Source organism: Sinohyriopsis cumingii, chromosome 9 (genome assembly GCF_028554795.1).
Source record: "Sinohyriopsis cumingii isolate HCF-2022 chromosome 9, ASM2855479v2, whole genome shotgun sequence".
NCBI lineage: Eukaryota > Metazoa > Mollusca > Bivalvia > Unionida > Unionidae > Sinohyriopsis > Sinohyriopsis cumingii.
In genome coordinates, this window is record NC_142969.1 from 123,835,988 (window position 1) to 123,848,675 (window position 12,688).

Below are 12,688 nucleotides of genomic sequence, written 5' to 3' on the forward strand. Positions count from 1 at the left end.
GCAGAGGTGACTGAAGATAATTATCAAAGAGGGACAGATGTCTATTATCAGAACTTTGGTTAAGACGGCTGCATACAGGCCAGGCGGAGGCGATATTAGTAAAGCAGTCACCATAGTACCCAGGGTAGCATCCTAGGGTTTGCAACTGTACATCTCTCATCGCCTTTTGGTAAGGAAGTTAACGGTAGGCCTATATTTGTTTTAGCCTCTCCTAAAACCACTGGTTCAGTCCAGTAGTCCTGCTAATGTGATTGTGTTTCATTAGTGGTAGTAGTAGAACATATTATAAGGCCATGAGTGCTGAGTCGTGGCAGGCTGCACAAACAGCCTTGAACTGCAACATTATACAAATATTATCCCGGGGGAATAAACAAGCAGGACATTAACTGGTCTGCTCTGTTAGGGTGGTATTGTTTTTTCTCGTTGATGTGCTTGCTACAACCATGTCAGAACTTACCACTTCATCCTTGGATTCCGCAAACGCAAGTGAGGACGCTTTAAATGGGACACTCCAACTTGGCTCTGTAACTGTTTTGATAAATATTTGCGAAACGTCCATTATAATATACAATCAACTTTGGTTTGTTACGCTGATCTTTGTAAATTAGTCAAACGTATATACTTTGAGGCCCAATATATCACTACAGTCCGACTCGTAGTCATGGTTATCTGCATACTTGTACGTCATACCACTATCATGGTTTTCGCCGTGCTTATGCCGCTAATAAATGCGTTCCGGATAAAAGAAAGATAAAAGTCGCCAACGCATTTGTTTGCGATGGCATTGAAGTAGGTTCCGGGTTTGTTTCATTAATCTTCAAGAAAGACACGGTTACAAACGATGGCATTACTCACGAGGCGTGTAAATGGAAAATGATTGGTATGGTAAACGATAGCTGCATTACCAATCAGACAATATTTTGGAAATACATTCTACCGGAATTTTAGCCGTTCTGAGCATCTTTCGCAACTAAAAGTGGCATAAATTAAGAACTACCGCTACTGATCTACACAATATCGAGGGGATAAACAAATCTCTGGTGGAAGTATTTATACGCCAACACGGTAGCGACATGTACCTGTTGAAACTGGAACACAACATACATGTAGAGTTAGTTGATATCGTGCACTTAGAGTAACCAAAGCACTATAAGCCAACCTGTGTCCAGCTATGAGTTAGTGCGCTTTCTCTGCACTGGAAAAATCACAAACTACTGTCCCTGGACAGGCGTTAGCGTGATCGTTATTACAATAGCAATGTTTTATTTGGCAAAGCGACTTGAACTAATCCCTTGACAGCAACAGCGTTTCCTTATATATATATATATATATATATATATATATATATATATATATATATATATATATATATATATATATATTGCCAAGACCTCATATGCTTTTCGGAGAGGATATGTTTGGTATATATCCGACGACAGGTTCAACAAAACCAAAAGGAACAGAAACATATCTGAGAAATGAACGTAAATTTTTTTTCGAGCATATTGGCAATGATTTCGTAAAAAGTAACATTTTCAGAACTAACGACAATATGGGTACTCATGTGCTCTTTCACTGCATCGCTGTCTTGCCAGTATCCAGATTGGACATAGTTGCATGCCCGCATTAGAGGTAACTTCACTAAAAGCTAACTAGACCAATTAAATCTCCTTATAGACAAATCATATCGATATTCCAAAATCTCCAAGATCCACAAGCTTTTCGTTTGACAATATATATATATATATATATATATATATATATATATATATATATATATATATATATATATCAGAAGCAAAGAGAGCCCTACCTACGAGCAGAGGCCGAACATTTCCACAGCCTTTTCAAAGATTGAGATTGATAACGTTGACACCTGAGTGGCATCAGTATTCAACGGTACGGAACTCATCATTTATCACTGGTGGACCCGCCACGATGGTTCTGAAGTCTTCAGCTCTCGATTGCAGGCTAGTATCCATGGCTGGATATTTTTGAAGCCAGTGACTCTCCATTAAGGCATAATAGTAAAAAGAAAACAAACAAAATAGCAGCAAAACATAACATAATTAGATCTGCCTCTTATGTGTGTGTGATTTGGATTTTTAAGGTAGTTTTAACAATTTTGCAGTCATATCGCTACGTTGTTTGCAGCGTGATAGTTTATAGCGATGTCTATCACTGGGGCATCATGCCGCAGACATGTAGCATGATGTCCCACCCAGTCACATTATCCTGACACCAGGCCCACTAGTCCTAATTAGTCCTAGTCTTAATGCTGAGCGCATAGCGAGGCAGCTGTTAGTAACATTTTTGTAAGTTTCCGGTATGACTAGGCCGGGGATCGAACCCACGACCTCCCGCATCCGAGGCGGACGCTCTAACCACTAAGCCACCGGAGCGGTACGATCTGCCTCGTAACAGACATCAAACTGAATACTATCGCAGATCACGTTTTAAGGACCCCACTATTAACATTCGTCCCATATGGTTAGTTTGTAGGATTAAGTACACGTCGTTACCACGCACCCAACCACCCACCTAAAAATACTGTCTACATACAACACAAACTTTTATAGGTGTCAACCTTTTCTTTTGCGGCAATATCAACGAATTTGAACCTCATATAACGTACACATCAATAGAAAGTCAAGGTTATTTACTGCAAATTTTCCCGGTTAGGACCAGATAACAAAAGCATCGCTGAATTTACTGGGATTGAAAATCTTTTCTTAACCGATCAATTCACATGCAACGTGAATGGCTATAGCCGATTTATGCAGGTCCTGGTTTTTCGTAAAAAATCTTTAAAGTGCATGTATGTTCGTTGTAAAGTTTGGCAAACACTTTGCTTAAATATATATATTCACCAGTCGACCTAATATATACAATATATAACGCTTATGCGCCCAGCCATGCGGTATGTAATAGCACAAATATTTGCCCTAAGAGATCCACCAATAATCTGGTAGTGGGGTGGATAGATTTGTCCAAATAAAACATAATGCAAGTAGCATGCGTATATCAAAATGTGTGGCCAGACTGCATGTGACAGCACATGTAGCTTGTGTTGGATGGGTACTGAATCAAGCCAATGTTTTATATCATAAATATTCCAGTAAGTTTGCTAACTTTTGAGACCTTTACGAGAGGCCTACATAAGCAACGGGTCTGCTTGACGGGTTATGTGGTAGATTGCGCAATTCTAGTGCTGCAGGTAGCATTGAAAAGTCATGGATCTGCGGCCGCTTGCAATGATTACTATGTAAGCGCTCGTCCTTCGGCGCGAATCTCAGTCTAGAAAACAAAATCATGTCTCTTTCGACCTATCAGATTGAACAAAGCTTGATAAGTGAGTTTGAAACTATTGTCTGCCCAAAGAAAGCAGGTGCGATTGACGAATTAGACTTTCTACTGATTTATATCACTAACTAGGAGGACTCTAACATCGGTTAGAATCCTTGTGCCAGTACGCCAATCAAAACCCAACATTTTTAGATGCATCAGCTGAGGCTACTATGATCCCTTCTGCATGCTGTATGGCAGGTTGAGAAAAGGAGACAAAGCAAACTACGCACCTGCCTGTGACCTCAGATCCAACTCATTGATATTATTAGTAGTGGCGATAGTGGTGGTAGTCATTGAATACTAGATATCGGTAATAGTAACAGCAGTGATTGCAATATATATATATATATATATATATATATATATATATATATATATATAGTTATAGTAGTATAAACATGGTGGTAGTCATACGATACTGGTGCTGGTAATTATAACAGTACTTATTACTGATATTATGGTTTAACTGGTGTAATGTCCTGTGGTTATGAACATGTTATTTACTAAATGATTTTATACGAGTACTAACTTTTATTTAAATTGATAAAACTAAAGCAATCCTTTATATTGTTTGTGTGAATGGGATAGGTACATTTGAATAGTATTGATTTATATTTGTTAAATGTAAGATTTTATTCCTATATAAAAATACTGTCTTTATGACATAAATTGCATTATAGGAAATGAAATGCCTGTGGAGAAAACTAGAAAGCTTCTAATATTACGTTTTACTCGGTGTCACTCGACGAGTCTGATTTAAATCTAAAGATCACAGTTGTAATATGATAACTATTCATGCAAACAAATACATGGATTGCAAGGTCAAAGCTATAAAGATTTAGCAGCGAAGTATTTATGTATAGAAATGTTGATAGTAAATAATTGCCTCATACTTTCCCAGCATTACTTGACAAAAAAGATATATATGTATATATATGTGTGTGTGTGTGTGTGTGTGTGTGTGTGTGTGTGTGTGTTTTGAAATGAAGTATGCCAAGTTATAATAACTTCAAATGAAATTTCTGATGGAGTAAAATAATTTGCAAGCATCACTACTAACAAAATTCTTTAGATATTTTCCTAACTATAACTTTATTCAAGTAATTATCTCATGTATAATATGATGTCTCATAGGTACACCACAACCTTTAATAACAGCTATAGATAGAGGAATAAGGTGAAGAAAACATATAAGACGAAGTGGAGCCTGTAGTATCATGCTTTTATAAAGCAATCATTTCCAGACCTTGGTGGTGAAATTTATCTAACACACACACACACACACACACACACACACACACACATATATATATATATATATATATATATATATATATATATATATATATATATATATATATATATATATATTGCACGATGCATATTATGGGATTTGTCTCCCATGCAGTTTTGCTCTGCTAATGCGTGAGGACAAAACCACATTACAATGTTACCCGTTTCAGTTAGAAGGCAAATGCAATGGTAAAGTTTGAGGTCAGAGAAATCCCAATAATTTAAGTACTCCTGTTAAGCCCACAGTACCATTCCCTGATTAAAAGCATACCTCTTATGCTCCAGACGTAATCAAAGTTGTTAAGTCTATAATCCTGTAAATACATGGCTGACGATCTTTACGATGAAGTACCATATCAGGCTAATTATGTGGACATTTCTAAAGATATTAGTACGCGTCTAAATGCCAAAGTTCCGCAAGAGAGAGGACAAAAATTTAGTTAAACATTGAGTTTCCCATCTTGTAGGAATTGGCGAACTGTGCCAGTAATTAAGAACGCAATGTTAGGAAATGATATGTGTGAGACGCAGTCATACATCAAAAAAATCGTGACCTGATTCTTAAAGATTGACAATATCTTATTGACCCACCGAAGGATACAGACGATATGATACACACGTACCTATATACTATTTCTTTTAAATGTTTCCGAGCTTATTTATTATTAGCATAACACGTATCATACCTTGTATCAAAACACAAAATTCCTAGCTAGATTTAATAATAAAAAGTAATATTTTATACTATCCATATGTCAATCATCCAGCTCGATCGATCTTTTTTCGATGGATTTTAATTAGCTTTAATATTTCTGTATGACAGCCTTTCTGCTCGTCAGCGGTAACTAATGAGCAAAGTAGAATAAAAGACGTTAACAACATTAATGTTCAATATAGTTTGCAACATCTATAATGAGCACAACTTGCAAATTTAATGACGTGCATATTGTTCTTTTGTACAAAAGACATGATGCAAATACATATATGCTCTCTTCCGTTTGGGGTACAAAAGGTACAAACATTTGTATATGATCATGCATACCTTTGCAACCTATGCTACTTTGTGCGTTAGAAGCAAGTATTATATTTTTGCCTTTGTAAGCAGTCAGTCGATCAGGTGTAGAAAACTTGCACATATGCATTTAATAACAAATCAGTGAATGTGTTTGTGTGGGCGGTAGGAGGGAATCGTCCAGTCCTTCCATTGATTGGTTGGGCACCACAGAGCATGTTATTCTATTGGAGCCTTTTCATATCTTGTTCTAGAAATGGCATATAAAGGTCTGTACAAATAGGAACACGACGGATCCTTCTATTGGCTGACTCAGTTAACGACATACTAACGACAACGTCTCAAAATGAGGAATTTCAATGTTTTCCTGGTGTTTCTGGCCTTCTTTGTGGTTGACTTTCCAGCAGGTAATTTCTTTTATTACGCGCCGGTTTATACATGTAGACATAGATATATAGAGAATAGATAGGTAGATAATACTTATTAAGATAGCTAGGCCGATATTTCCATGTATGTATGTACAATGCTGTCAGGCATTTCAGCGCACGTAAGATTTCCGTGTCCAATATTGAAGAGTAACGACACCAAATTCGACCGATAGACGAAAAGAAAATACTGCAATGCTTACCATTTGCAAAGAGGCAAATTTCACCATAATATTCTGCTCCAAATAATATTAATTTTGGACACACGGATAACACCCACGTGTTTTCAAGACTCGCAACATGTCGGCCTATTCTGCGCACAGCTCTGAAAATATGTAATATTTATCCATCGGGCTGCAAAAATAAAATACACTGGTTTATACTGTTTATGTCAGTAGTTCAGTCGAGTAATTAGGTTAGGTTTATAGCTAGTTCTACAAAATTCAACGTAACCATGCCAATACTGTATTCGGCAAGAGATATTAAGCAAACTAAACCGATCGTATAAAAAGAATAGCAAGGCTCAATATTTTATTTTAAAAATGAGCTATTATATGGAAGAGATATAGCACTGAATAGGATATAACGTGTTTACAACGTCTTGTTTATGGGGGAAAATTGCTAAAGAATTTAGAAACAGACCATATGCCAGAGAACTTCTAGAGAATACCGTTTGTACGTGAGGGACAACTTCTTGCAAAATTGGAAATTAGGAATAAGATGCAGAATTTCTTAAAGGTACACATTTCCATATTGATATAATGTATATATTTTTATTATTCTAAAAGAAACATAGGAAATTGGATTTTCTTTGCTACAGGTTCAAGAAGGACCAGTAGTTGGTTTTCATGTTGACGTTTATAAATATTTTCGTATGCATTTCGAGACCCAATATGGGATAAGTTTGTACATTTTATGAATATCGCTTTCTTTAGTTAAAGTACGATAGTTTTTCTTGATACAAAATGAATGTTTGACAAAAAAATACGTGATCTAAAGTGTAAAAAAATTACGTATCGTTGAGCAGAATTACCAGACGTGCAGAATTGGCCGACATGTATGTATGTATGTATGTATGCTCTATGTGTATGTGTGTGTACGCATGCATGTATGTGTGTATATATATGTACGTACATTGAACTTTATTCATTTTGCATGTAGATTACGTAATGATTTACATATTACGTAATGATATGTACATACGTACAAATGTATGTATGCATGTATGTATGTATGTATGTGTGAGCACGTGCGTATGCATACATGCGTGTATATCTGCTTGTATGTATGTATGTAGGTAGGTAGGTAGGTAGGCATGTATGCCTGTATATACGTATGCACACAAACTGTAACTGCTTCACTGTTAGTGGGTTTTTTTAAACAGCATTTGTTAGTTATAGATGATTATTATTAGTGTCTTTTTTAAACTATATTTTGAGTGTTGTGAGTGTGTGATTCTGATTTTTAACGTAGCTTTAAAAATATTTCACTCATATCTCTACCGTGTCTACAATGTGGCAGTTTATAGTGGTGTTTAGCACTTTTGCATAATGCCGCAGACATGTAGCACGATGTCCCACCAGTCACATTATCCTGACAATAAGCCGACCAGTCCTACAACTAACCTCTTAATGCTGAGCGCCAAGCGAGGCAGCTGTTATTACCAATTTTGTACGTCGTTGGGATGACTCGGCCGGGGATTGAACCCACGACCTCCCGCATCGGAGGCGGACGCTCTAACCACTTGTCCACCGGAGTGGTACTATATTTTGAACTGGTACAGTGATAATAATATTAATACTAGTAAATTTGCATCATATATTATCGTTAATAATTATAAATATGTGCATGAGTATATATGTATATGTATATATGTATATATATGTACATTCATATATGTATATATATATATATATATATATGCACATGCATAGATATGTATATGTATATATATGAGTATGCATATGTATGTGTATATATATATATATATATATATATATATATATATATATATATATATATATATATATATATATGTGTATATATATATATATATATATATATATATATATATATATATATATATATATATATATGTATATGTTTGTGTATCTGAAAATTGATTCCAAACTGTATACATGATCCTTTGGTAGAGATATCAAAATCAAAACAAACAACCTATTTATAGCTCATTATCTTAAAATAACGTCTACGTTTATGGACAGGTTTAGGTATGAAATATTTTTGCTTATTAATGATTGTTAAAATCTACAATCATGGATAAATTTTAAATACACAATATATGTAGATATGAATGAAACTGAAATATACAATATATGTATATATGGATACAACTTAAATATACAACATACGTAGATATGAATAGAAAGGTCAATATACAATATATGTAGATATGTATAAAACTTACATATACAATGTATGTAGATATGTATAAAAATTACATATACAATATATGTAGATAAGGGTAAAAACTATTACATAGAGTATATATTTAGTACTTGTTCGCTTCGTGTTTACTTTTAATGTAGTTCCTTTCTTTCATTATTCTATTTGTTTTGTAGAACGTTTCATACGTGAACGTTCTTGGAGCTTTATTGACAGTATATTACTTTTGTTATATGCCTGTATGCCTTGAATTATGTACTAAATTTATATAAAAAAATATCCGTCTGATTTATAAATCATATACATTGAATACAGTGATATATTGTTGATTATGCTCTCTGGAGCAAATAGTTATGATACGCATTCAAACAGTTGAGTAAAATACCCTTGTGTGAGTGTGTGTGTGAGAGATAGAAGAGATGTAATAATCAAAAAGAGAGACAGATCGACAGAAGACAATCGTACAGACAAAGTGTCAGAGCGAGAGACAGAGAGAGGTAAAAACCACATATATACATCCTGAGAAACAAAGGTCATTGTTCTCAATATTGCAATGGAAACAGGAAACAAACAAACTCCCTAATAGCACTTGAAAATTAAAGCACGTTCATGCCGTTATCTCTTTTTTGAAGGTAGTAATGCAGCACTTTCCTGTCCCAAGGGCTTCGAACTGCATGGGCAAAGATGTTACATAGCTTTGGATCTTTATGCTAGCTGGCCGGAAGCAAAGGTACATAATTAATATTATTTTTACATATTACTCACACTCGCACACTAACACATTCATGCGTACAAACATGCAAGCATCCATACACACACGCGCGTGCACCTACTCATTCACACACACACACACACATATATATATATATATATATATATATATATATATATATATATATATATATACACATTATCGTCTGCTATATTCTTTGCGAAAATTATTGATTATTGATCGATAGATTTTCACTAATCGATACACATATCGATACAGCAAGTGAATAACGGTACACAAATATATACTCCTCATTTGCACGTTATTTTAAGCTTCATCATTCATAAACAATTATTGATCGTTTCCAGATTAATATTTAAATTAAGGTTTCATGTGATACGACTTAAGCAGGCACATGCAACCAACTTTGTAAGTAAAATACAAACAAGAAAGAAAATACTGACAACACCCACTTGCCTTCCACAAAGAAACACAAGGTAATTTGTTTCGAAATCTGTCCCCTTCGTTTCCCCTCGACGATTCCAAACCAAACATTTTATTCCGACATCATGTTCATAATTCAGGTCACATTACAAATTTGCTCGCCATGTGTGGTGAAATACATTACACTTCACTTATTACGTATGTAAGTTTTTATTTTTTCTTGAATGTTGGCTATTTGGATCGAAATTAAAGGCTTCACTTCCAAAGTATGACGTAATGAAATATGACACCGGAAGTAATGGCATCCAAACCCGTTCCTAGTCGATGGAAAGCATTAAAAAAATACATCGCTGAACAGGGTTTATTGAATGTTTTGTAACGTATGCTAATGGTATAAGAGAAAGAATGGTTCAAAGCGTTCGTGGATTGCAAAACAAAGAGCGTGCCCAAAATATTAAAATAATATCACGTACAACGAACATTCCGTATGATTAGAGGTATGCTGGTCATGAATGAGAACTCCATTTGAACACATTATAATTCTAAGTCTGTAATGTACATTCAGGAAGTGCAATGAACTCGTCAACATACATGAACCATACCAGTGACAGGCATTTTAAACATCAAAATACCACTAAGTTGATATGTGTATCAATACGGTATCGTATCGGAGACTGTGTATCATAAATTATATCAATACGTGGAGCCTTTGTGTCTAACCAAATGTATAGATCAGGAAAGTTGCAAAACAATTACTCATCCATTTGAGGTTTTCATTGGATTGGTGTGTTTGGTGTAAACAATTCAAAACGTTATTTACAAGCAGAACTAGTCTATTATATTTCTAAAATATTTTCATTGTCACAAATACATTTATGTTGCCTGCTCAAATCCTTTGATGTTGTCTAACACTACCGCAACGCATGTAAATTATGTTTGTTTGTATATACATTGAAACAGGTTTCAATATTTGCAAAACATTTTTTTTCCCAATGGTAGTGACTGGGACAATTCGGATCAGGTGTTAGAGGTTTGAAATGTTGTTTAATCGCTATTGATGTTGCATGCGTCCAGCTGATTTGACATCACACTGTGTTGTTTTCCTGAACATCACAAGATAAAGCAGTATAATTCATTCACTATGCAATATATATATCTGTAGGAACTTAAAGAACAGTATTCTTAGATGAGACAAAATTTTAAATGGGATACCATATTCTTTCATTCACATACGTGGCGAACGGAACTTGCCAATGAGCTGTTAAAAATGCATAGTTTCCACTGTTTCTATCAATCTATCTATCTAACTGTCACTATATCTATCTATCTATCTATCTATCTACTAATATATGGACTTGTTGCATAAACTTATGCCTGTTTCAGTTTTATTAGAGATTCATGTTATCTTTATTGAGATAATACAATTCAGCAATTTATTTGGAAAAATTCAGTGGCTTTACGCTTATTTAAGTACATTTTCTTTTTAGGAATACTGTGAAGTTCTGGGAGGCAAACTTGCTGCTGTCGGCAGTGACTATGAACAAACCATCATTTCGGGAATGATGTTCAAGCTGCACGGTATACTATACTATTGATATAAAAACACAGTATACTATAATATTGATATAAATACACGGCATACTATACTATTGACATAAATACACAGTATACTATATAATTGATATAAATACACGGTATAGTATACTATTTACATAAATACACGGTATACTATACTATTGATATAAATACACGGTATACTATAATATTTATATGAACACACGGTATGGTATACTATTTATATAAAAACATTGCGTAACTAATTAATTACGAAAATACATGGTCTGCTATAAAATATTTATATAAAATCACTGTATAATATGATATTTAGATACAAACAAGGTATATTATCATTTTATATAAATGGACGGTCTTCTGTAATATTTACATAAATGCACGGTATACTATAATATTTCTATTATACATCAGTAGCAGCGCATTTGAGATAAAGTCTGAGATTTAAATTATGTTTCATAGTCCGTCAAATATAGGTACCTACGTCTGAATTTCCGATACAAAGTGTTTGCTGTCCCACACGATATCAGTGGCGTGACGAAATCTTGTATGCTTTCTCCATATGACAGCTTACTTGCGGAGATCACACGAACCTTATGAACGTAATATGGGTTCAAATAAAATCTTCAGGATAATTATAAACTACATATAAAGAGATAAGCAATTAGAACATAATCTGGTTCATGTATAATTTAACATAAGTTCAATTAGCGACTACAGTGAATGAAAAAAAACCGGTAGCAACAGAACCCGCAGACGTTAGCTTTACTCAACGGATATAGATATATATATATATAGGACACGTGTAAATAAACAGTGTGCATTATTTATCATAACCATACACTTCTTATGTAGGTACAATCACCAATGAAAATTACTGGCTCGATGGTTCGGACATGTTGGTTGAGGGTGAATGGCGATGGATGGGAGTTAATGGGGCCTCGGTTCCGTTTTCATTTACTTTCTGGGCCATTGGACAGCCGGACAGAACAAAGGAACGTTGCCTTGAAATCCGTTATGACTGGGGTTCCAAATGGAATAATGCTCACTGTTATGGCACGAGAAGCTTTTTTTGTGAGGCAAGGTAACACACAGGTCTTTTTAAAACTCTTTTTGCTAGTTTTCTAACGACGGATTACCTTTAATCTTTCTTTATCAGAAATCTTTGGTGAACTTGTTAAATAGGCCGGTTACTAGGCTCGTCTTTCTTTAAAGGATATGTGATTTTTTTAATTCATGCGATGGATTTTATGATGATATACCAGTCCAGATCTTATATATTCAGTTTCTTACTGGCAACAAACAAATACAAGCTCTTACAATGTGTGTTGGATTATATTACATTGCATAACTAATGACGTACTATAAAGTCTTACCCTATATTCAACTCTGTTATCCAACACCTTCATGTATGTCTGTATCGATCATATGCAGTATCAAACGGAACATACGTCAACAATTGCAACCCATTTTATT

The 12,688-nt window shown here is 34.6% G+C and overlaps 1 protein-coding gene across 1 annotated transcript; it reads left to right on the forward strand.

Annotated features, from left to right (window-relative positions):
• The first annotated feature begins 5,903 nt into the window (after positions 1-5,903).
• Positions 5,904-12,326, forward strand: LOC149792837 (galactose-specific lectin nattectin-like). The gene is made up of 4 exons (XM_089971301.1): positions 5,904-6,060; positions 9,117-9,214; positions 11,128-11,218; positions 12,068-12,326. The coding sequence occupies exons 1-4, from the start codon at positions 6,000-6,002 to the stop codon at positions 12,298-12,300; spliced, it is 483 nt and encodes a 160-aa protein (XP_089827427.1). The 5' UTR covers positions 5,904-5,999; the 3' UTR covers positions 12,301-12,326.
• The last annotated feature ends 362 nt before the right edge of the window (positions 12,327-12,688 follow it).